General features: G+C 39.5%; 1 protein-coding gene across 1 annotated transcript; it reads right to left on the minus strand.

Moving 5' to 3' along the window:
• Positions 1–156: 156 nt before the first annotated feature.
• On the minus strand, positions 157–24,492 carry FHL2 (four and a half LIM domains 2). The gene is made up of 6 exons (XM_088160095.1): positions 24,188–24,492; positions 13,042–13,221; positions 6,304–6,478; positions 2,612–2,781; positions 1,785–1,971; positions 157–1,035 (listed from the first exon to the last, which is right to left on the minus strand). The coding sequence occupies exons 2-6, from the start codon at positions 13,195–13,197 to the stop codon at positions 884–886; spliced, it is 840 nt and encodes a 279-aa protein (XP_088016221.1). The 5' UTR covers positions 13,198–13,221; positions 24,188–24,492; the 3' UTR covers positions 157–883.
• Positions 24,493–26,277: the final 1,785 nt, after the last annotated feature.

The following is a 26,277-nucleotide window of genomic DNA, read 5'->3' on the forward strand; positions in this document are numbered from 1 at the left end:
CTAAGTTGTACAGCAGGGCCCTTCTGAGGATTGTCTAAACTTCACACCTCCAAAAATTGGGTGCAAAAAGGGTTGTGTTTGTATGCATTGTGTTTCTTCAGAATGTAAAAATATTTTTGTAAATATTGTATAAATACAATTAAGCCACAATCACAGTTTTGTTTTAAACAGTTTTATTTTGAAAAATACAATGTGCAGTGTAATGTCAACTAACTGTAATACTGATACTGTTGACCAGAACTTGTACCTCACACAATGATCAGCTAGACATGCAATAAAATATGTACCTGTCATGAAGCACTCCGACTTCCACTGTTTCATCATTATCTCTTTATGGCATGTCACAAATCCATGTACATTGAAACACACTCTACTTTTGCAATCTTTCCACAGACTTAACAGCACACACTAGTCACGTAGCTCAAGAACACTAGGGTTACATCAGCCTTATTGGAATTGAATGGCCTTTGCCATTGATTTCAGTGGGCTGAAGGCTTCACCCTGAATATCCACCTATGAATGTATTGCGTGTGGCCATTTTAATCTTTGAACTGTATCATGCTTGTAACAGGAATAATTTTTAGGAAAAAAAAAACCAAACCTTTAAAAAAGTATTTTATGTCAAAACCAGCCAAAGAGTTTTACATCATGAGTTTTGCATTAACTTTTGTGATGGGTAGAAATCTTAAGCGCTGACACTGTTATTAGAGATTTTCAAGTTATTTTCCCTCCATATTTGGAGAGTATAAAGAAAAAGGTTATGAAATGTTAATAGTGCAGTGAGACACAGAGTGGCAAAGCTAGCTCTGAACATCCATATGTTTCAGACTATATATTGCAAGTACGGCTTTCCTCCCTTCTTCCTCACCTCTTAGTTTGAGCTTTAAATATCCTTTCCACATTCAGGGCAAAGGATGTCATCCCTTTCTGTGAGGAAGCCACGACCCACCAATGAAAGGGAGCACTTCTTACAGTTAAAGCAATCATTATGCCACTGCCGTTCTTCGAAAGAGATGTACTTGGTTCCTCCGAGTCCTGTTTGAAAAGCAAAATCATTCTGTTACAAGAAAAGAATAGCAGGTCAGCCATCAGGTCATGCAGACTGACATGGATACCCAACATACAGCAGTGAAAAAATGTCATTGTGACAAATCTGTGTTGCTGTGCTAATTTAGCCACCCTTAAGCTGTAGTGACTAGTATTTTCATCCTCAAATACTTCTGTTGCTTTTCAGCAAAGTTTATAAGCAAGGCTGTTAACCCGAGTGATAATGGCAGAAATTAACTTCCAAGGGATGGCCCTGCAACATACAGCAGAAGAAAAGCAAAGCACCTGCTTCTGATCAGAATTCTGGTAGCTTTTTACAGAGTGTTTTATGGCATCTGAGTATGTTAATTTATGTTTTGTAGAGGTGCATTTAGATAGCTAAAAAAGAACTTTGTCATGTGTCATGACTTGATTCATAACTCTGGAGGAAGAATGCCTCAGGAAAAGAAGCAGGTTAGTAAAAAAGCATTCCAGAGTTTGAGGCTATAGCAGGTATCATCAGGTGTACTGGAGTTGTACAAAAGAAAAGAAAAAAGAAAAAAAAAAAGAAAAATGTCTCTTAGTAGTAATTGTCTTTTGGTTAACCTCAAAAATGACTAGGTGGAGTTCCATGAAAAGATTCAGTTGGGCATCTCTTGTACCAGGTCAGACTTTTTGTTTAGTTTTGCCTTTAATAGCAACTCAAAACACAAAACTGCCTTTACAAAATGTAAAGGCACCAGCCATAAGAGACCTACCACTGATTGGGTTTGTGCATCCAGCACACTTTTTGGCGTAGAGGTTGCAGAAGCAGCTCAAGCAGTATGCAAACTCATCTCTGGAGGTAAAGCGCTGTCCAGACAGCTGCTTCTTGCACGCAGTACACACGAAGCACTCCTTATGCCATGGCTGCTCCCGGTAGGTGACACCTCCTGTGGTGATAGCCTGTTTTAGGAAAAAAAAGACAAAAAAGTGTTTTCTTAAGAGCACCAGGTTTGTATTTTGATTTGGTAAAGAAGAAGGGTGATAATATTTTAGTGGGTGGGAAGAGGGGAAGAAGGCTTAGCAACAGCACAATTATAATTTTGCTTGGAGTTGAGCTTGAGAAAATCATGCAAGTGCTTGATTGTAATTTCCTTATTTATAAAAGAAATTCCATGCTAAAAGTACTTTAATCTGCATATATTGTAAAATCTCACTCTCAATTGTACTCCGTTTTTCAAGCTACCCTTTGTATGTTGCATTTGGTATGCATGTACTAGAGCTTGTCTCATCACTGTTCCTTCACCTGTCCCTTTCTTCATGGTGGAGGAGTTACCTGATGTGTTTCAACTTCCCTGTTACTTTCTTTGGGAAAGACTGGTTTATTTCATATTTTAGATGAAGTATTTACTTTCTGCTTCTCTGGACTTTGTCAGGGAGTTTTCTCTTACAAGTAAGCGGAACAGAAATTATATCATGTCTTAAAAACAGTTAAATCTTAATCTTTTTACACATACAAAATTTAGATATTCTGCCTACTTGGATATAAAATTGAATGGACTTCAATCCTTTAGGTTTCACGTAAGCAAAATAAAAGTACTACCTTCTTGCACTGGACGCACTGCATGGCAAACTGCTTTTCATAGCAGGGTACACAAAAGTTTTGATTGTCCTTAGGGATGAAGCTCTTTGTCCCAATGGGCTGTTGGCAGCGGTAGCAGATAAAGCAGGTCTCGTGCCAGCTGTTGCCCTTGTATTCCATCTTCCGAGTACCTGCAATGAGACCAGAGCATCAGCTGAACCTCTGGATGAGACAGACGCTGTTCATAGCTCTCGTTTGCCTGGCTGTCAGTCCAGAAGCATTGCAGCTATGAACTAGAGGCTATTTCATGTTCCTACAAGCTTTGCACGATATTTGGTACAATTTTAGGTTTTTGGAGAGCAAGTGGTTCTTCTCCTGCAAAGAAGAGAAATATTTATTGCAAATAGCTAATAAAATAGAACAGCTTTTTGTGGTATTATTACGCAAATAATGAATTCCAATGCACAAGAGGATTCAAGCGAATTGGACAGACACCAATAGAAGCTGCTGCTAATGCTGAGTGGAAGTAAGGCCATTCCTCATTAAAGACTGACCTCATTCATTCCACATCTGTTTTGTGCCCTTTTCAAACAGCAGCAAGGTATCTGGTTAATTACAGACTCATAGAATGATTTGGGCTGGAAGACACCTTAAAGATCCTCGAGTTTTAAACTCCCTGCCATGGACAGGAACACCTTTCATTAGATTAGGTTCTCAGAGCCTGATCCAACCTGGCTTTGAACACTGCTGAGGATGGGGCATGCCATTCCTGGCAACCATCTTGCCTCCCTTTCCCAATGAAATATAGTCACTGTCTGAGACAATGGATTATTTCATATGTGCTCAGGAGCCTTTTTCTTGTTCTCATTGAAGTGTATTAAAAGTTTACCATTGTTTACAGCTTAGCAACACCTATCCTAAATGTTTTTCTTTTCTTGTGAACCTTTCAGTAAGAAAGAAGCTTTCTCTGTTTTCAGCTGAATTGAAAATATGGTTGAAATGTGGAATTTAATCAATCCTTTATTGAAAAGCAGAAAAGTGTTATGGTAGTTAGGAAATAAATGCACTTCTCTAGAACAAAGTTTTAGGGTTCAGATAGTGTTTTTGTAGATTCAGACCACAGTATGGTAGGTGGACTCTGAGCCCTTCCAGGAAATGCCCTATTATATGGATAAATTTATTTGCACAAGGTATGATTTCCTATGTACCAGTTTGAGTCAGAATATTTGATACTGGCCAGAAGGATAAACAAATGTTGTTCCTACAGTTCTGCATCACTCTTGGGGCCTGTGCCAGCAAACACAAAGTCAAATACTTGGAAGACTGACAAGCTGATCAAGTTGGCTAATGATGAAGAACCACCCTAATACCTTTGATGCCAATTCTGCCCACCCCTATTACTGCAGGGTGAAGTTTTACCATTTTTCCCCTTCTCAAGAATTATTTCATCTTTGTTTACTATTTTTCTTCTTTTATGAGCTCATTAAATTCTGCTGAGAGGCATACTTCAGGATTTATTTGGTGGGGTTTTTTTAAATTTATTTGCATCAGTAGTAAGTTAAATGTTAATTACCTTTCTTTCTGATGCTTACATTCTTGAATATTTCTGCTCCACTTTATTAATAGACACCCTCTACAAATTATGCCCTCTCTATGCTGGTAACTTCCTGTATCATGTCAAGGAGCAAATAAATCAGTCCTTGAATAATGTTCTGGAAAAAGGAGATGTGGAAAAATTTCTTTAATAGTTTAGAATTTTATTTTAACATTTTCAACTCTGCTCTCTGTGGGATGTTATTGTCGCTGAAACTCAAAGCAGGGAGAACCCTGTTTTGTCAGCTGCTAGACTGAAGTCAGCATGAGTTGAGTTTGCAAAAGTACTGAAAGAGCAAGCTTGTAATCACTTAAATAGGCACATCATGATAAAGCTTCATTAAATCTGTATTTTACATTTAGTGGCTCAAAGCAAATGTTAAGTTTAGCATTAACAGTCTCCACAAAGGTCATTGAACCATTTGCTGGTTCTTTCAAAATGAATTATGCTTTCACGGGTAACCATACTCCTCTGCTGTAGCTCCTATGCTACCACAGTGTGCTGTGTAAGTAGAAAAAACATGCTGAGTGGGTAGGTGTAAAGCTTACAAAAATGAATTTCTTCTCTTTTGGGTTACAAGAGAAGAAGGGAGTCTGTGCCACTGAATCCAGCCTCCATTACTACATATCAATGTATAGCTGGCATAACAGAAAAAAAGAGATCCATTCAGTAAATCACTGAAATGGCGATGAATCCGATGAACAGTATTAAAAATATATACACATAAAATTATAGAATCATAGATTCACAGAATAATTTTGGTTGAAAGGAACTTTTAGAGATCATCTAATCCAAGCCCTCACAGTAAGCAGGGACATCTTCAACGGTATGAGGTTGCTCAGAACCCCATCCAAACTGGCCTTGAATTTTTCCAGGTATGGGAATCCATCACCTCTCTGGGCAACCTGTTCCAATGTTTTACCTTACCCCCTCATTGTATAAAACTTATTCCTTATATCTAATCTCAATCAACCCTCTTTAACTTTAAAACCATTACACTTCATTCTATTGCAACAGGCCCTGCTAAAAAGTTACTCCACATCTTTTTTACAGGTCCCCTTTCAATACTGAAATGCTCCAATCACGTTTCCCCAGAGCCTTCTTCTCTTCAGGCTGAATAATCCCAACTCTCTCAACTTGTCTTTATAAGCAAAGTGCTCCAGTCGTCGTTGTGGCCCTCCTCTGGACCTCCCCCAGTAATTCCATGTTTTTCGTGTGTTGGGGTTCCCAGAGCTGGATGCAGCACTCCAGGTGGGATCTCTTAAGACCAAAGTTATGGGGCAGAATCACCTCCCTTGACCTGCTGCCCATCCTGCTTTGGATGCAGCCCAGGATACAAATGGCTTTCTGGGATGTGAATGGACTTTTTGTGTCATTTAGTTCCAGCTTTAAAACTAGCACTGCCTATTCCCAGGCATGTCAGTTTTTATTGCTGTGTCAGCAAAATGAGTGCCCATGGAATAATAGGAAATGCCTAAACTTGGTCATGAATAGATAGCGTCGTCTGCTTTTAAGTATTGTTGTCCTATTTAATCATCAAGCATTCATTTTTACATTCCAGGGGCAAAATGTTGTGGTTTTCTCTTTTTATCTGAGATGACCAACATCAAAACCAGCTGACAAAGTAACTACTAATCGTTATGGAGTGTGTACAAGGATTCTTCAAATCACCTTTTAATATTTTATTTCTGCACTGATAACACTTCAATGTCAAAGCCCTCAAATCATCACAGAATGCTATAGTATTGATGTGAAAAGACCAAGTTTTAGCAATCTCTTACTGTAACCTCATGTTTCATGTTGAAAAAGAAAATAGCTCTTTCCTTTTTTTCCATTTCTTTGTGCTCAAGAAAGACCTCAGAGGCACTCAGACCAATTTTTCATCTATCTGAGAGAAGCGAAATTTAGAGTAATTGCAAAAAAAGTTTCACATGAATGAAAGTTCTTCCATGAGCCATTATGAACATTGCATATTCTGGTCATGGAAGTGGCCTAGAATGCACCCTCACTAGTTTCTGACACAGTTCAGCATGACTCAGAGATAGCCAAGAAGAAACATTTCTCACAAATATTGCTGAGTTTGGTTTTGATATTTAGTCCAAAAAGTGAGCATCCTAACCTGGCATAATAGTCTTCTTGCACTCATTACATTTGGAAGAGTATTCGTTGGAGTAGCAGTCAGTACAAAGTAGATGCTCCTCCTTTGCAGCAAAAGGTTTGTCCACCAATGAATTCTTGCACTGGAAGCAGTGGAAGCAGTTTTCATGCCAGTGGCGGTCCTTGTAAGACAGATCCTGTAGAAATCCAAAACCACAGAGTCAGGGGAACGAATGCACATTCCACACTTGCACAACTGGAAGCTCAGAGAATGCAAACACATCCAAATCTGAACTCCAGCCAGGAGCTGGGGGTAATTTGAAGAAAACAAAATGTTCTGACTAAGGTGAACTTATTTTGCTATGAAAACCAAGAGCAGCTCATGTCAACTATCAACCCTTTTTCATTTCAAGGTAACCCTTTTTGTATATGATAGAGGAGCAGCTAATTTATCTTAGGTATTTCCTTGGAGAATAAAGCCCCGCCTTTGAGTTGGATTAGAACTTGTTAACCTGATAGGTATGATAGACTTCCACTATTTTCCTTAACCATTACTGATTTCGAGTTCATTTCACAGATATTTACTCCAGAACAGAAGTATTTTTTTCCCAATTGAGTTCTGGTATTTTTTCAAAAGATTTACACCAAGGGTGGAATGAGTCTAATCTCCTTGGGTTTTTTTCACTACAACAAATTTTTACTGACTCTTGTGTTTTGATTTACCTGTATTTTAGATGTGGATTTCACTGAAAGATATGAGACCACATTGTACCTGCATCCAGTGATCCAGAGTACTGGCCAAGGGATTAGTGTGGGCAAGTTAGTACTTAAAATACTCTTCACATTGACTTCTTTTATTATTTAAAAGAAACAGTCCTTCTCTGAATTGGGCTTTTTAAAAATTAAATTAAGGTGGCCTGTCCATGTAACACTTGAACTTTGGACCTCAAATAAAATAGTTTGGATGATTACAAGAAACGGTATCTACCCCAAAATATAGAGGCTCTGGTTTGGGTTGGGAGTGTGAAAGGCTAGAATTGTCATGAATAGGGAGTATAAAAATTCAGCTGAAATAACTTCCCAGGTTCTAGCTCAAGATCTATTTTGTATTTATTGCAGGCTAATGAACTTAATTGGGGTAATTGAAGGAAGAGAGAGAGTGGTAGAATAATGAATTTCCAATTTTCCAAAGTTGTGTGAAGCATCACAAAGGGTTCATACCTGATCTGGCATAAGCTGTATATGTCAGTCAGTACAGTCACAGATAACTCCAAATGTGCAATCTTAGCCCAGGGCAAACTAAAGATACCTACCACAGATTTAGGTTAAACTAAAATAATATTGTGTCTTTGGGAGCCTGATTCTCATAAACAGCTAGCAGGAAACACTGAAATAGTTTCATCTAGCTCAGCTAGATAATAATTTCTGTCAGAATTTGACCATGCAATTAAGCATTTCTGTTTGGACATCTGTGCTACTCACCTAAATTTTTTGAATCATTGTGAGTAACAATTGACACCCAATGTGTCTTTCATCTCTGTGACAGAATACCTACGACTTCAACTGTACAGCTTTCAGTTGTTTATTCAGCTCATCTGTTCATTTCAGCTAAATCCTTTTGAAACAACACAAATTCCTGACTGTAAAATTTTGATATTTTCTAATAGCAAATTCAAACCAATCTTTTATGGAAGTAACTTTTTTTTTTTTCTTTAGGTGAAGTCGAATAGCCTACATCTGGTCTCACATTATTTTTTCAATAGAAAAATACAATATACAGTGTTTCCCAAAAGAACTGGAATTTGCCCTCTGTAAAGTATAACAACAGATCTGATTTTGTTTCTCTTGTAACATGATGTATTCAATTATTTTTCCTCACTAGCTGTCATTTCCTGTTTTTGCAATTTTTCAGCCAGCTATTTTTTAATATTCAAAATTCATGTGCTGATGTTTGCTTATTTTATCAATGGAATTATACCCTGAAGAAGGTGCATGCCTTCTAGAAGAGGAGTAATGAAGACAAAGATTAAGTGTCAATGATGAAAGATTTGATCCCTGAGTCTGATATGATGGTAAGATTTTATAGGCAGTAGCTGAGTAGGTAACAGTAGATATTTCATCATGATGAAGTTATGAAGCAAAACTATGACAAAAAGTACCCAAGATAAAAAGTGGATTGAATAATCTTTAGCTACTCTCATTACAATAACAACTGTTGTCATTGAATGTAGAGAATTCTAAGATGTCTGGTTTTAGCAGTAGAGTATTAGATGATGAAATGGATATTGTTTTTTCTCTCTGAATCTGTCTCATCTGAAAGCAAGGAAGTCCAAGGTACTGATGAAACCATTTATGCATCGTGAGTATTCTCAGGTCACTGAAAAGGAGATTTGGTCTATTTCAGCATGTTGTATATCTTACTGGAGCCTTTGACTTGTCCATAAGCTGTGGATGTATTGATCTGGAGCAAATTTTATGCTGGAAGAACATCTGCAAAAACTGACTTAAAGCTTTCTGAATGTCAGGCTGCTCCTCTGTTAGGCTGAGAGAATATCAGATCTAGTCCAGGCATGTGAATTCTAGTTTATGCTAGCTGATTGTAACCCAAATAAATCTGTTCCAGCAGAAGGTACAAGTGATACACAACTAATTCCTGTTGTATTTTCACTTATTTTCATTATGACATCCAGAAAGAGAACTTTGACAAGATAACTGTTAACTTTGGCATGATCAAGTTTTACAGCTTCTCCACAGCTCTGTAGTTTTGCTCCAGCATGGTTTATTTGGCCTCTAGGTGGGACTGCATGTGACTTAGAAAAGTGTGGTTTTTAAAAAAACCCAGAAGAGCCCTTTAGACTAGGTTTACCAGTCAGCTGGGTTAAGCTTGGGCTCCTCATACCCTGCATTTATGTTGTCTTCTCCTCAGGGTTTTTAAGTCTAAGTAAACTGAAGCCATTAGGCAGTACCATTTCTCTTGAACAGGGTTTCAACAGAGACCCAGTAGGAAGAAGGAGATTAGAGAGCTTATTACCAGAACAGTAACTTTATATTTTGTTCATGACTTTTTTGCCTGCCACAATGGCCTTTTCAGAAGGTTGAATGTAGAAAATGGCTTATGCCAACTAAATATCATGCAGATTTTAGCTACATATACCCTGTAGCAAAACACTAAAGTATGTTAGACTGGCACACACCTATAAAATTATGTTGAGAAAAGGCAAAAACAAGCGATATTAAACTGTACTCAGTCCCTTACATGTATGAGAAGATATTAAGGCATCCACCTCTTTTGCCATTTCACTTTATAGCAACTAGCCTGAGATTCAGTAATGAGCTAGAAAAGTGTGCTATGTTGGGACAGGGTTGAAATATTAAAAAAGGGAAAAATAATTATTTTTTCCTTTTCCTGGTCCTCATTACTGGAGGGTTGTTGGGGTTTTTTTTGTTTTGTTTTGGTTTGGGTTTTTTTTGCTTAGTTCATGTGTGAAAATGACCCTTTTGAGTAATTTTTGGCCTGTGTGCTGACACAGTAGCTGTATCTCACAATCTACTCATAATTTAATTTTCACATTTCACAGAGAGAGTTTTCATCCCCTTCTGCCTGCCAAGGTCAACTTGTGGACTGCATTAAACACAGGATTACTGTAGGTATTTCCTGTGTTTGCAATGGTTTCTATACCATAGGATCTGCAAGGAAAGTATTAAAAAAGCCAAAGTCAACCAAAAGTAACCCTTCAGCAGTGAAGCAAATGAGTACAAGATATATGGATTTTCAGAAATAAGCATGAAACTATAGGTGTGGTGAGCATCCACCAGGGACTTAGAAAATAAAGTGCCAATTTTTTCCAGAAAAAGTAAACTTCTCCTGTGACCACTTGGCATATGGATAATGTGTAATAGGTGTGAGAGAAATGCCATTGTGTTTTCATACTGTCTGCTGGTGCCTCCTACCACTCAGTATATGAAGTATGTATTTTAATTTGTCTGTGAAAGTTTTGTAAGCATCAGCTAGAACTGTTTACAGTTAATGAAATGGCCTATGCCCAAAGGTGTCGTTCAGACATATATTGTCATTCCGGGATTTTTTAGTGGAAAAGACTTGTTTTAAAATAAAGAACAAATTATTTGTTCCTCAGTTACATTTAAGTTATCCATAAACTACCTTAAAAATTAGAAAGATAGTGAAGAAAATTCTCCCCTGACTTGAATTCAAGGTAAGTTTCTCTACAACATTGTTTCTTGGGTTGTTGTCTTGTGGGCTCTCTGTGCTATAGCTAAAACACAATGTGAAAATCCAGCTTCAATTTCATCCTCTCAGAGTCTGGTGCTTCAGAATTTGAATATTACAAGTGGCCTCTTCTCAGCACCTGTGGTTTTATTTTGGTGTAACCCTGTCAGTTATAGGAGGTTTGATTGTAATTGGGAGGGTGGAAAAGAAGGAAATTGAGAGCATCTGGTTCTCAGTGTGGCTTTTCTCAGTGTAGAGAAATAATGGTGGCCAAGAAGGGACTTGTGAAGGAAAATCTCACATGAGAACTACATGAGACTTTCCAGGGTGTAATGTGGATGTAAGTGTGGACGCCACTGCCAGATGCAGAGGCCTGGATGTGACCTTTTCTCATTATACTATTAGTCCATTAGGTTTTCATCCCAAATTTTACATTTTTAGGTTATGTCGAGCATACAAACAAATTAGAGTCTGTTTCACACATGCAATAAACACACTGGTTTCATTCCCAAACATAGTACAATTTATCTTCTTTGTTCAGGTGAAAAAGTAAATGCAATGTGTGAAAAGGATTATGTAAAAATGCATACATATATGTGTGTGTGTGTATTTCTTATGTATTTATATACCTATGCACCCATGCAGTTTAATAAGGAAAAGTCTGATTTTTTGTAACTCTTTCATGGCTGAATTATGCTCAGTCATACAGTGCACACACTTCATCTGAAACTTATCTTGTGGCTGAGGCATTTGCAAGGGCTCTCTCAAATGTGTTCTCTAGTGTCTAGTACTATCATTGAAAAACTACTCTAGTTTTCTTCTCAGTGAGAACATTCATAGGATCTCTTTTTCTACACAAACAAGGGGTTTTTTTTCAGAAAAATTACAGGAATTTAAGTTTCAACTTTTATCGGTCTATCAGAATCTGCTTAAAATTGGTCAACAGCTTCAAAAGCTACAGCATAAGGCATGGATGGGCACAAACAGTCATCACAGAAACAAAAAAGGACATCTTTGTTTCTGGCATGTTTTATAACTCTTTAAGAAATCTTTATTTACTATCTCTTAGTTGTATTTTCCACATAGAGTTCTGGTTCTTTACATAGAAAAAATATTCTTAGGTTGCAGACAGTTGGGGCTTTTTTTTTTTTTTTTCTATCTGATATTAGAGTGTGTCTCACTTAAAAGTAAAGAAAAGCAGTATATCGGATAACACCCACACTCCCTAAATACATAAATCTGGGTTGAAAAGTTCAGCCCGATTAATTCCTGAGTACTTTGACCAAGATTTGTTGAAGCTGGTCCAAGTTTTTAAATTCTTGACTATCAACACATGGAAATATCTTCTCAGGGGATTAGAAAGAGACCTTAAAACAAAAGCTCATTCTGGAATGAGGCAGGAATATTTTGCTTTTTCAGGTCAGGTCAGGCCAGCTGTATCTCATCTCTAACCTGAATATTTATGAGCTGTAGGAAAGCTGGCAATTTTATACCTTCCTACAGATCATTGCCAGTTCCCTGTCTTGGTGGTGAAACATTTTTACCTTTTTAAGGCTTCTGAAAGGGACTTTCCTACTGATTTGCCAATAAGGTGTTGTAGATCAATTTGGAATGTATGAGACATTTATTTTTTCCAGTCTGAGTAAGCATATATTTTTATATCTTTGAACTAGTGATCGAGTGATAGTAACACTAATTTTTCTTTCTAGAGGTATGGATCAGCAGTGGGAAATCAAAAATCAGATCTCTTTGGGTCAGTGAAGAATCCTCTGGCATGCAATACAAATTGCAGTTCTACTTCAATCTCACGCTGTCAGTAAAAATCTTGCCAACTTTGAACAGGTTAATTTTATGCAAGGAGGATGTATATCAGATGAAGTCTGTTGGTAGCTGTATAACAGACCCTTCATTGGATGGCTCCTCTGTCTACATTGAGGCAGCTGAAACTGGCATGAACTCCAGTTGTTTTAATTAATTTGTAAGAAATACAGGTGGTCACATCTAATCTGTACCAGGCAGGTGTTTCCATGTGTTGTAGCAGTGCATAACTCAAGCAAGGATGGCCTCTGCTCTGTCCATCCCATTCTGTAATTAGACTCCACTATCATCACTCTGTATTTAAGAGGATAATTTTTCTAACTCTATGATTTATTGCTTGAGTCAGCATTAGCTAGATTTCTGCAACCTCCAAGTTAGCACCTTAGCTTGACTGTGTGTCTCTCGATGACCACAGAAGTGTGGTCACTGCAAAGCCAGCAGTGGCTTAGCTCCCTCTGACCCAAAATTAGGCACAACCAGCTCCTGTCACCCTTTCAGATCCTAGCTGGCCCCAAGGAAAGGCTCTCCCAGTGAATCAAAGATAATTTCTTACATCAAAGCATCAGATCGTTCTGTGCTTTAAAGGAGTGCATTTCTATTAAGGTGCTGGGTAAAGAAGGGTATGCCAAGTGATGACACAAAACAGATACAGGGGTATCCTGTTACACAGGCTGCTCTGTCAAGATTTCTGAAAAAGACACAAATCCAACATACCTTGCAGTCAGCGCCAATAGGTTTTTTGCATTCCTCACAGGTATTGGAATAAAGATTTTCATAACATTTCACACAGTAGGGGCTGTCCTCCTTCAGGATGTACTTCTTACCAAAGAGAGACTCTTGGCAGTAGTGGCAATCAAAGCGTTCAGTCATGTTGCTGTCTGGAGTCCAGTTATCCTGCCACAAAGACGGGAACAGGCACACGTCAGACTGAGCTACACTTGATCCAATCCCCCAGGAAAGGTTTATCAATTCTTGTTTATCACATTGTACCTCAGTTTTAATCCAACTTTCAGTCAAATAAATGAACACAATAGGAAGAAACTGGGCTATAAATTTTGAAGTGCAGCCCATCTAAATTAGCCATCTGTTGATCCATCTTTGGCCAGACCTAGTGTCAGAGATGAGAGGGAGGAGTAAACCCTGAGTCTGAAGAATTCTCATGGGATTTGTAAATGGAATTTTGACCTATAGGTCTGCAACAAGAAGGTGTTTCCCTAGGGGATGGAGGGAGTCAAGTCCAGTAAGAGGATGAGCCAGCTAATTTTCAGAAGCAGCATCTCCTGCATAAGGCAAGGGAAAGGTTTACAATGCTAGCAGACTTTAGTCATGCACGGCCTATCAGGCACCACAGTTATGTGCTCCTGCACCTTCCTTCTCTGCATCCTCAGTTATCCAGTGTCTGGCAATTATTCCCCCACAGGCAGACACCAACCCTCCATCTCTGCTCATGCATGGGACTATGGAGACAGAAGGTGTAGGATTGGTGACTCTGTATCTGATTCTCCTCTGATGCAACTGAAGGAGTCATCCAACAGCTGTAGTGTACTGGGACACAAATGGGAGTGGGGTGCCAGATGTCCTGGCTCAGACAAATGCCAAACAATGATTATGGAAGGGAAAAAACAAGCAGAAGAAACTGTATATGATGTTTCAGCTTGTCCAAATTAGGGACAATTGATGTTTACTTCTCAAGTTTTATTACATCTCTATCATTTTCTGGATGCACACACAAGCAAAGATGACACAAACACCTTTGATGAATATTTATTATTGCCTGGGACAATTTATTTTGGGTTTCTTTACAGTCATCACTTTCCTTTACCTGAGGCTTGCAGCATGAGTTGCACCTGAAATATGTTTGGAAGTTACAGCTGGAGCAGGGCATAGCTGTGTGCTTAGGAAAGGGAATTTCCCAAGCAGAAAGTGCATGCCGCCTGGACTACATGATCTTCACTGCCTGCCAGGCTGCATCTCCTCTTTAAGCCATATCTGATCTATAAATCCTTTAATGTTTTGAGTACTAATAGCCTAAGTGGCTATCTCTGTCTTTCATGCACAAGTGACATTTACAGCAGCTGCAGTCCTTTCGCCAACTTCAGCTCTCAGTTTTAAACAAAACGGTACTTGCTTAGTGTTCTTGGCACAGGTCACTGATTTCTGGAGTTTGTCCTCTCCCTCTGACAGTGGGAGCCACCCATAGGGCATTCTGAAATCCTGAGTTCTCCTCCAGGATTTCAGTTTTTGTTATTATCTTTTTATTCTGTCTAGCTGGGATAGGATTAAAGTTTTAGGGCTGTCTGACTTGACAAACTTTATTTTGATTACTAGAAAGCTTTTTTTTTTTTTAATGGTCAATCCACTGCTGAATTTTGTGGTGACTAGCACAGACTGAGGGGTGACTGCTTTTACATATGTGAAGTAGGCAAGTGATGTCTCAACTGCTGGAAAGTCTGAATTCCAAGTAGATACTAAAGAAGAGAGACAAACTAGCAAAGCCCAAAACGTGCTTGGAGGAAGCACAAATCCTGGCAGCTGGTTATCTGTGCTTCTGACCACCACTAGCAGTGCAACTACATTGGCCTTAAAGACGGTCTAGGAACTAAATAACTTTCTTATCCCAGAAGCGAACTGGGAGTATGTAGGGTGCTCTTTGTCCTCAAGGACTAGAGAGGATCATAGGACTCATCAGAAGACAGAAATTAAGAAGATGTGCTGGAGAGAGAAGTGCAATGACACCCAAAGCTCCCTCTAGCCCATTTGCAACAGCAGCAGCTAGCAATGGAAGGCAGGAGAACAGGAACAATATAAAGGGACCTTTCCTTAACAATTGCTTCCAATTCTTCTTCCAATTCCAAGTCTTCTCTTGAAGTACACCTGCAGTCTGTACCAGAACATTTAAAGGATGATCATGGATTTTCCTCTCTGTTCTGAACCAGTTTACACCCCTAACCTACATAATAGGTTTGGACTTTCCTGGGAAAGAACTAGTCAGGATTTAATTTCCTTCTGAAGTAATCTCAGCAAAATGAATGGAGTCAGACCAAGGTATGCTGAGTTATATGTGTAGATGTATGACTATGTCTGAGAGGAGTGATAGCTTTTGTTCAAATAATCTGTATTTAGGACAGAAATCTGAATGTTTACCAGACTACATTAGGTATTTTTTTCCAAATGATAGGATTTTGTTGCCCATTTAATGTACATTATTGCTAAGTTCAAATGTGAGCAGAAACCACTTATGAACTTGCATTTGTAGCCCATCTTCAGAACTACTTCTTTCTAGCCCTGATTTAAAAGTAGATGTGTGATACTGAAGAGTGAAAAGTTTCTCTGTTGTCATGATGTGTGAAAGCAAAAACTACAGAGTGTGATTCCTTTACAGGTTTATACCATTCCTTCTAAAGCTGCTAAATGTAAAATATAGAAGAGCATTGCGACTGGAAGAAGGACTGTTCCCTTAGAGGTGGATGTTCCTGTCTCTTGGTCACAAAACTTTCCCTCTTGAGTGCTATACTGTCTTCTGGGTGCATTTCACAGGAGCAGAGGCAAGCATTATGTAATACATGTATTTAATAATTTATATAATAGCACAATAATTCAACAATTCAAAAGAATTCAGCAACTATTTAATAGTTGCTGCCTCTATTTCAGAAAATACCAGGGCACTGCACTCCTATCCTTAAAGGGATCTAGTTTTATTAAATGTGCTCTAAGACTGTCCCAGGGGATTGTCCCCCTCACCCAGAGCAGGGAGAGGCAGTCCCCATTTCTACATCTCAAACAGATTTAGGGATGAACTCTGCTCTATGAAGACACTGCAGGAGCAGCTCTGGATGAGATTTGAGGAACAGCTCTAGAGATTTGGGAAACTGAAACACAAGATCTGCATTTTGGCATTAGTTATGTGAATCTTTTATTGGATCTGGGGCCAATTTTGGATCCAATATCTCTTAAAGTTAGGAATTCAGGTTCATGCAGTTTCATTCAGTAAACTGGAATTAAGGATGAAGCATCCCAAAATTCCAGGCTGTTTAAATCCATGCCTTGGATTGAATCTCATGACCTACTATGTGGTATTTTGAGCATATTGTACAGGGTTTTTTCTGCTTCAGAGATAATTAAATATGAGGTAACGATGGTGCCTATCTACTAAATACTAGAAGGAACTACAAAAAATAAATTCGCTGTTGTCTTACAATCAAGAAATGCGAAATTATACTGAGCAATATTTTTTGCCTGTCACTTTGTACACGTGGTCCTCTACATTGCCTGTTCATTAATTCCTGTTATATAAAATCCCTTCGTGTTCAGCTGAGTGCAGGCTTTATGCACTGTTTTGGACTTTAAGGGAAAAAAAAAACCAAATCAAGAGACTTGCACAGCTGTGGAAGGACACAAGTTGCAATTCAACCTCCTTGCTATTGATCTATTGCTTTCTCTTGTATTTGATACTTGTTGACCGTAAAGTGTTGTGGGACAGAGGCTCATCATTATTACAGCTCTTTGTGGTAAAAGGTCTTCAGATTTTATCACTGTAGTCATTCTATACTTATGCTCTTTCAGATTGCTCTCAACATAATCATGATGGAGAAATTGATTTTTTCTGTCATTCAGTCTCCCTCCTACAGCATCAGACATAACAAGTACATCTCCGAAAGGAAAAGAGCTTTCTGTTGCATGCCCAAAAGAGAAGCTACAGCTTATGCCAAATGTTAGTACTGCCCACACTGTGTCTCACAGGAAGTAAGAATTGGCAGGAAAATTACCAAAAAGTTAGTAGACTGACTCAAAATCTATGCTTCTTTCCTTTTCTTTCCCTGTTGTCTCAATCTCATTTTAGGCATCAATTCCTAAAATTATCATATTACCACATAAATATTAGGGCTCATCATGTCATTAAGAAATTATCCAGTGTTCCCCCGTCCCATGACACTATTGACTATTGAAAAAGCAGACCTTGCCTTCTTCTTCAGCTATGCCTGCAAGCCTAATAAATGCTGTTGTGTCCATCTTTTATTTCAATTCTTCTTAGGGGGTGTTGAGTACTGAGAGGTGCAGATGCACAAGCACAAGAGAAAGAGCTGTTGTAACAGCATCTGGAGACACAGAATTAAGCCCCTGCAGATGCCAAAGGGGGACTTTGTAGCCCCAGTAGTGCTGAGGCTCTCTCTACCTGTGCCCCTGGATCGATATGTTGTGTTAGCCACCTGCACAGGAAACAAAGAGCCTTCCTTCAAGATGTACAGTTATTTCTCCCACCTCACTATTTTTCCAGAAGAACAGTACGCATGGAGAATTTTCTATCTGTTTGTTTCTCTTCCCCTGAGGAAGGAAGATTTGTGTCTGGCAACTCCAGTGACATGAGCCATGCAGGTCTAGAGCATTTGGAAACAATTTATGTAAACGCTCCAAAGGCTAAAATGAAAAGATTTATTTACAACCATGAACTGACAGTTCAAACTATGCTGGTCTTTCTGGCAAGAGGTGCCTTTTTTTTCCTGTAACTTAGCTGCTCTTACCACATTCATTATCTATCATCTTGTTGCAGCAACAGGAAAACACTCTTGGAAGACCTAAGCATCTTTCCGAACCAGACCATAAGGCCATGAAAGGGGAAAAGAGGGAAACCTAATTTTATTTCTTTTTAATTTACTTTAGAAAAATAAGAAATTACCATTTTCTTGTAGTACTGATGAGAGGTAGGGGGTGGGGGAAAGTTGTATATGGTCAGAATTCACCTGCACCCCAGTGTGAGAGAGTTAGCTGGTATAGATGTACACCACAGATACCCAAAGCACTCCTGTGTGTTTAGATTTATGAAAACATGTTAAGGGCTGGTAGCCCTCTTTGTCTGGCTGTCCAGGTGTATCTTACCCTGTTCGCTGAGTGCCCACAAACACTGTCACGATGGAGAAGAGGGAACCTGAGTGCTTGGAGGTGTTGCTGGCCATAGGACAAGTGTTGATGCTTTGAGATGCTCGGAGCTGTGACCCTTCAGCAGCAGCTCCTGGCCGGGGGTGGCAACCAGCTGATGCACAAAAGGCAGGGGCCACAGAGGGACATTTGCTGCCTTCCACTAAAGGTGGCCAATGCAAAGGCTAACCAGAGTATGAGGGACAAGTGGTCTGAGGTTTATTCTTAGCTTGGAAATGAGACAGGGATGTTTAGGCAGATGTGGCTGCACTCCTTGTCTTTTAAATTTTTAAGATGAGAAGAAAGCAGAAGCTTTTTTCTCTTGCTGCTGCTACTGAAGAGCAATCCTGAAGTAAGCACAAGTAAAAGAATTTGGCACCTTGTCTTCAAGAAAACAAGATCCTTATAATTTCTGTCCCAGAGCAGCCCTGTTAACAAACTCAGTGCTTTACCAACGTTCACATCAAGGCTGGGATATTAAAAGTACCCAGTTACAGAGGCGTTCATTGCTGTTTCTTAAACTCAGAGTAGATATTTGCAGATGTCTTAGAAGCTCTTCATCAAAAGCCAAGAAAATTTGGTTTAATATTATTATTATCATTATTATTATTATTATTATTATTATTAATAGTAATAATAATAATATCGACCCCAAGTAAAATACCCCAGTCATGCCTTCAGATTCTAAATTTTAAAATCTATTTAAAGAAAAAAAAGTTTCGTTTTTAATGAAGTTACCTTACAATGTTCTTCAAAATTATATTAGGATTTTTCCAAGGACTCACCTTCCTTGTAAATAGACGACTTATTTTGCGTATGGTATAAAATTCTGATCTCTTTTTTAGAGTTTTTAAAAATCTCTTTAGAGCAATTTTCTGACCAGACAGACTGCTTTAACATATGCAGATAACCAAAGCATGCCTGGTTCCTGTCTGCATTGCCCATCATGAACTGGAAAATGGATAGTGTGCTGATTAAGATTGTACTCCTTAGCAGAACATAAATAACAAAAAAACCCAAAAACAAAGTAGAATATGTTTCTTGCGTGGCAAGGTTCCTCATGCATCTGGCTAAAGTAATCCCAGTTATAGCAGTGGAGAAGAAACACTTCACTTGTGGTTTCTGTGTGGTTTATTATGTTTGGCAGTCAATAAATATCCGCTCCAGTCTAGAGCCACTCCAGCAGTGGTAGAGCAAGAACCAGTGGTAATATCTACAAATGCCACAGAAGAAGCGAGCACTGACACTTTTGAAAGTGTACCCCACAGAGTTTGTTCTATGGTTACTCAGGCTGATACTGAAATGACTGGAGGATCTATGTCTTACCCATATTCCTGAACACATTTCAGTTACAAAAGAAGCATATTGAAATAACATGGAGCATGACTTAAATCTGCCACAGCAAGGAGGAGCACAGCTCAAGGAGAAAGGCTTGCTTTTATTTTCTGTTTTAAAGCCTTTTGAAATTGCTGTCCTCTTTCTTTCTCCTGCAAAATAAGCAAACGTTTGCTCAAAGAAAAGGTCAAGTACTTGATCCTACTTAAGCATAAAAGATTATGCTTCTAATAAGAGCATTTAAGCACATAACAGAAAATGATAGAGGAGAAAAATAGTATAAGATTAATAAACCTTATTATTATTTCTGGCACTATCCTGCAAAAGTAGTGTAGAAGCTAAATGTCTGAAGACACTAAACTCCAACAAAGATTTGTTTTTCCAGAAAAGGGTTGCTTTCTTTTGTTGACAGGGACACAGCTAATCTCAGAGAAATTAGACATTAAAATAAAAATACCCAGAAATGCCATGTGCTACCATGCAGTCATGTTTCCAATTTTTTCTATATTTTTGAAATCCTGCATACTATTACCCAGGACACAAAACCAGAACAGTGTCCCAAATGTGCTGTGCTTCCTTCTTTAAAGAAAGGATAGAAGAAAAATTGGGATGATTGTGTGGAAGGAGAATGCTTTGTTATTTGCTCTGGCCTCTAGCAACACAGCTCTGTTTCTGTTTATGGAGGTAAGAAGACAAAGCCCCCCTTGTGTCTAAGATAATTGGCACTCCTGGTTTGGGGATCAGTTAATGCACGTCTTACAGATGCAGTATAAAACTGCTGTGGCAGTGATACCTCAGGGCTCTGAGGTATCCACACCTTCCTGCTCAGCTGCCATGCCCATGGCTTTCCAAACCTTCACAGAGGAGGCTACGTAAACCTTGGGGGTGCCCATTCAGCTGGGCACAACTTAGCAAACCAGACGGATTGCACCAGGGTGAAAACAGTTAGCCCAGTTTTGGGGGGGTTGTGCCTGGAGCTTGGACATAAAGAGCAAAAAGAACATCTACTAAGGTTGAGCCAAAATACCTAAGGTGTGTGAGAGGTACAGAAGAAAGCAGAAAGACATAGAGAGCCTGGTGACATGGACATAGGCAATCTTTTTGTCGGCAAGATTATTTCCAGCTGAAGAAGGAAGTTATTGAATCCACCATGGAGAGCTTCATGGCATAGTATGGAGAGGTGGAATTCATGAAAGGCGAGATCCTGGTCTCTGAAGACACTTCTGCTCTAAATCTCAAGGGTGCTTCAGAGCAATGACAAAATACATCTATGTAAAAGCTTACAGGTATTTCATGGCTTCATGTAATTTGCTGCTTTTAGTATGCAAGATGAAGTGAAGAAACAGTGGTAGGTTTTGAGCCTTTATGCTTGCTGAGGGTCTAGAACTAACTCACACCATCAGAGTGATACCTTACACCTTTCTCTGCAATGATTGATATATCTGAAACTTTAAATTCAAAAAATTTCCCATCAAAGGGAGTGGTGAATATGCTTATATCAGTGTTATGCTCCCCTGCATTCCTCTCATGGCACATTATTATATGCAGAGTAACCATTCAGCATCCTAGTTGATATAATCCAATAGAATATAGGTGAAAAGGAACAAAATTAACTTTTTCACCTGGCATGAGTATTTTGATGTTCACCTTTAGGAGAAGGCTCTAGCGGTTTATAATCAAATTCTGTCTATATATAACTAATTAATATTGTTGAGATGTTAATGCATCAGTGGCTGTCAATGTATCCAAGATTTATTTTCACAAAACCTGTCATTATCCTGCCATTTCACACTCTCACTTGGGGTGAATCTGCATCACAAATAACTGTGCATATGTAAATGAAATATTAAAACTACACCATTAGAATTAATCAGTCTAAAAATGCAAATTATGAGATTCCCCCAGTCTCTGAAGCAGTACCCAAGTGAGGGAAGATTATTTCCTACAACACTACACCATTCAGAGTTTGTCCAGAGATGCTCAGGACAGATTTACCCATCAGAGAAACATGAATGAGACTTAGACCTGAATGTTCCTGGTCTGTGGGGACCTTGACAGATTGTGGGCATGCTGGCCAGCAGCAACAGGTATTGCTTGTGGTCAATGGCATTAACCCTTATCTGACTTTCCCTTAACTCTGCATATCCTGGCCCCTGTGAGATGAAACAAGCAGGGAGGTGAGGACATCAGCAGGTAACACATTGCTTGGCTCTGAGGCTCAGAACTCAATGCCCTGGAGAACTGAGCCAGGGGTTTCCATGAATATAGCTCTCTGCAGCCCTCTTCATCCCTTTCTTTTGGGATGAAAGTTTGAATTTGCAGTGTAATGCAACAGAAACTGTCATTAACCCATTATAATTATAGGAGTTGTACTTTGTCACCAATGTTTTGGGGCTGTTGTTTTGTTGGGGTCTTTTTGGCTTCTGACATTCAAAGCAGGATGAAATCCTGGCAGACTGTGTTGTGTGTGATCAAAGAAGTTGTCTGATCTCTTTTCTAATGCAAGGTGTGCCATCTGGGAGAGCTGATGTCTGCATGAACAGCAAAGATGTGATTTCAGGGAAAGTGCTATTCCTAGACTTCTCTAAGAAGTGAGAAACAAATCATTATTTGTACCTGAGTTCTTCAGTTGGGAATCACCATTTCATGCTCTACACTGTAGGAACTTCACATGGACAAACAATATCTGACACAATATAGCCACTGCTGTGAGATAACAGTGATTTCACAAAAACTAGTAATATTTTCCTGTAAATCCAAACCACCTGGAAGTGATTATTTGGTGCTTGCATATGTAGCACTGCTGATTTCTGTAGGAGCACATTTGGCAGAATGGTGAGAACCAAAAATAACTATATTTTATCCCAGCACTTTAGCCATCTTGAGCTTTTCCAAAGAACCATAAGACCATAAGAACTGGTCCACCCCCTAGCCTCAGGTGTGCTAGTTAGATGGAGATGTCAGGTGAGAACCCCAGGTAATTTTTACAAATTTGATTCCTCAACATCATTTTATGTCTTTTCAACTGTTCCACTCACCTCAACCACATGTTGGTTCAACAGCAAGAGATCATTTTACCCTAAGGCTAGGATAAAATACAGTTTTATTGGTGCTCTGATCTGATTTTGATAGTAATGCTGTTGTGTGTCAGGAACTGAGTTTTCAATACAGCAACTCATATCCTTTTTTTAAAATAAAAAGTCTCCATATGTAACCAAGAATTGGTCAGGTTCTATTATAAAAGCAACTTTTAGAATCCATCCTTTCCCAGTTATGTTTACAGGTGCACAAAACAGACACATTTTTGGTAAAATGAACATATACACACGTATACACTTTTTTCCCCCTTTTTTTCTTTCTTTTTTTTTTTTGCCTTCCATATCCAAATGCCTGAAGCAATCATGTTAAAAGTTTACCATCTGGCTGATAAAGGCACAGAAGATTTTGGCCAGAAAGCTGTGAGTCCCATAAATTTAGGAACTGATGAAAATATGGTTCACAGCAGAAACCCAGAGACAACCTTAATTGTAGCATTCTTTCACATTTGGATGCATTTGTGTATCTAATAATACAGCCTTATGTTCATCCTTTTTGGAACAATTCTTATTCAAGACAACATATAAATGCACATAACCATCAATAAATGTTACAGCTACTGACCCTGGCAATCTCAATGTCAATTAGCAATCTTAGTTTATATACCTCTAGATTGGAGTCAGGGGAGTGGCAGTCACAGACTGACTGACTTGCTGGTATATATATTTTATAACATTTGCTGTCTTGTGTACTCAGCAAAGCTGTGTGTGTTTCTGTACACTGCAAAGCTGGAATACGCAGGTATTTGGTCAACTAAATAAAAGCTACATCCCTTGAGGGCAGTGAAAAGTTTGGAACAGCCATCAATGCAGACAATGAAAGTTAGTATTTCCTTTATTATGTACATGGAGAAATCCACGTTAGCATACAGTAAGGATGCGGCTGCACACACATGCACACAGAAAGAAGCACAAGAAGAAGGAATGCAGAGCTATTAATTGGGATTTGTATTCTAATTTATTCCCTCCACATAAAAAGAAGAAATACGGTGCTGACGGCTCCCCGTTTTTCCCATTCACAATCTGTGCACACTGTTTCCCTGCAAAGAGCAGAGGCTACCTTTGTTTCATGTGCATCTGCTCTTGCTACAGTACAAAAATACTCCTTTGTTGAGCTCGGCAGCAGGAGTGCACAGAGGTGTAAGGAATCTGAGACCCCATCTTGTACTTTTATCACCTCCCCAGTGGATTACACACGCAGCACAATACAGTCATTACAAATAGTTACACATGAAAACACCCAGCGCCTCATCAGCTCGCTGATGTGTCACTTTACTGACGGACATGCAGCAGGAATTGCTGCGATAAGAAATTTGTCTTTTTGTCCTCTTCGCACCCCTCCCCGTGCACTCAGGAGAAAGGGGGACCGGCAATCTCTCTCCTCGCATCCCCAACAACCCACTGGGATATTAAACAACCCTCTCCTCCTCTCTGCACCCTTTGTTTAAAGAGACACCTCCAAAGATGTGTTCTGTGGGCAGTGAGAGGGAAGGGGGAAAAAAGGGATATTTACTTACAGAGCAGTAGCGGGCAGTTAATGCCACCTCCTGGAGCGGGGACAGGGGGTCACATCCATTAACAGATGTGCAGAGAGCACCCTGGCCTGCTTGCAGCCAGAGCTGTACAGCCAGCCGGGGCTTCCACCGCCTGCAAGGAGCGGCTCTGCCGGCTCCAGCTCTGCCGGCAGTGCTGTGAGGAAAGAGCTGCTGCCTTCCCCAGCCCAGTGAAACCCCTCGCTATCATTTTACCATATAAGGAGACAAAAGCCTCGGAGACTCTCATTCTTTGAGGCGCTCTGCAGCTGGCATTCGACACTTTCTCTGTTCCAAGGGTGTCAATACTTCCCCCTCCTAAACATCTTGTCTTTCTTGGCCCCTTTCCTAAAATAAGGCTCCCTCTCCCCTCCTCCATTCTTTGTTTCTCTAAACCCCTGATGCTTATTAATAACACGGCTTTGCTAAATCCGAGAGCTCGCTCTTTACAGAAGGAGAGGCTTTACAATGACTCAAGCCCATTGTGAGGCTCTTCACCTGGCTCAGACGATAAAGTCCTTGGTTAAAATTGGTACGAGGCTTTATTTGCTTTGGTCATTTTGCCTGCTGAGTGTCTTGCCAAAGAAGAGCGAAACAACCTGTCTCTCTTCTCCTTTCTGGAGAGGTGCACATTTTTACAAAGACAAGTGTGCAGACCTTTCTTTATGAGCATTCAGACCCCAGTCTAGTTTCTCTCCATCCTTCTTTCTTGCCAAGTTTCCCCATAATCAGGAGGGAAATGAACAAAAGCAGGGGAAATCAATGAAACCAAAACCAACCATCTTTTTGTAAGAGAAAGCCAAAGGAACAGATTGTGTCAGCACATGCTCAGTACCCAGTCGAGAGCCTTGCCAGTGTGCACATGGTAGGAAGAGGGGGAGCTATTAATCCTACTATAATCAGGATTCACTTTTTCTGCTACAAAATCCAATTTCATTTATCAACCATTCTAGCAGAAACACATTCTGCTAATCAAAACAGTGAGGGCCTTGGGAAAGCTTCCGGAGGGAAGAATTTGGATCAGAAGCACATGGGAGAAGTCTGCTCTCTGCAGCTTGAGGGGTAGGCTGGGGAGGCATTCAGGGTAATTCTTCAGTAATGACTGGTGCTTGCCAAAGGGAGGTGCTTTAATATGAATGCTTTCGACCTAAAGGGAAACCAGAAGGATTAATATGTAAAACCCATTATCCCGAGAGAGTCTTGCTGTTGTTTTACATCCAGAAGATGCCAGGTAGTCCAGTTTTGGGTACAGGGTTCTGGCACCTGTCTGAGTGGTGGTGTAGATGTACATATGTGTTACATAAGGGTTTCTCCTGCAAAACAAACTTTTGCCAGAACCCTGCCCTGTACTTGTTGTCTTCTTATGCATCCAGATGCAGTCAGATTTGGAATGGAGGTGAAATGTGTTAGTTGGTCTCAGTGCTACTCCAAATCTAGAAAAACACAGAATAAAATGGTGGTAAAAGGCCATTCCTAGTTCTTCTATCAGAAGCCAACTCTCCTTTATAGACGTGAGTTATTTTGATGACCAGCAGTGATCTGCTTGTCAGCTGATCCAGCCTTTGCTGTTGAGTTTTCAAAACACAGGCACCATGCCCTGGAGGATTGACAACAGGCATACAGGATTAGGAATGCCGTGGCAATTAAATCTTACTTAAATCAAAGCTGCTGCACTCCCCAGCCACATGGGGAGTCCCTGACTCTTCCCTTAAATTTGCAGTGGCACTGTAAAATGAATTAAACCAGAGAGTGAAAAGTTTTCATTGAACTCATGATTTGCCTTGGAGCTGCACCTATATCTTGGGAGATCTACTGGTTGAGTTCACAGTCCCATCAGTGATTTTCTGGATGCCCTTGGACAGGACATTTCATCTTTCTGTTTATTAGCTTCACTGTCTGTATATATAAAGCTCAGGACGGCCAAACTCATGTGTAAGTTGCTAGGAAATTTACAAAGGACTAGCTAGGGCATAAATATAATAGGAGTCATAGTTTTTCTCTTTTACGTTAAACTATCGCACAGTGGCAACAATAATAATTTATTTCCATCTTAGTTACTGTTCTTACCTCTGATT

The sequence above is a fragment of the Sturnus vulgaris genome, chromosome 2 (genome assembly GCF_052056855.1).
Source record: "Sturnus vulgaris isolate bStuVul1 chromosome 2, bStuVul1.hap1, whole genome shotgun sequence".
Lineage (NCBI taxonomy): Eukaryota > Metazoa > Chordata > Aves > Passeriformes > Sturnidae > Sturnus > Sturnus vulgaris.

Coding starts and splice junctions, on each gene's coding strand:
- FHL2 (XM_088160095.1), bottom strand. CDS start 13,197: ATGACTGAACGCTTTGATTGCCACTACTGCCAAGAGTCTCTCTTTGGT. Junction 2,782..6,303: donor CAAGAAGACTATTATGCCAG/GTTAGGATGCTC, acceptor GTCTCATTGCAG/GTACTCGGAAGATGGAATAC. Junction 1,036..1,784: donor ATGCACAAACCCAATCAGTG/GTAGGTCTCTTA, acceptor CTTTTCAAACAG/GACTCGGAGGAACCAAGTAC.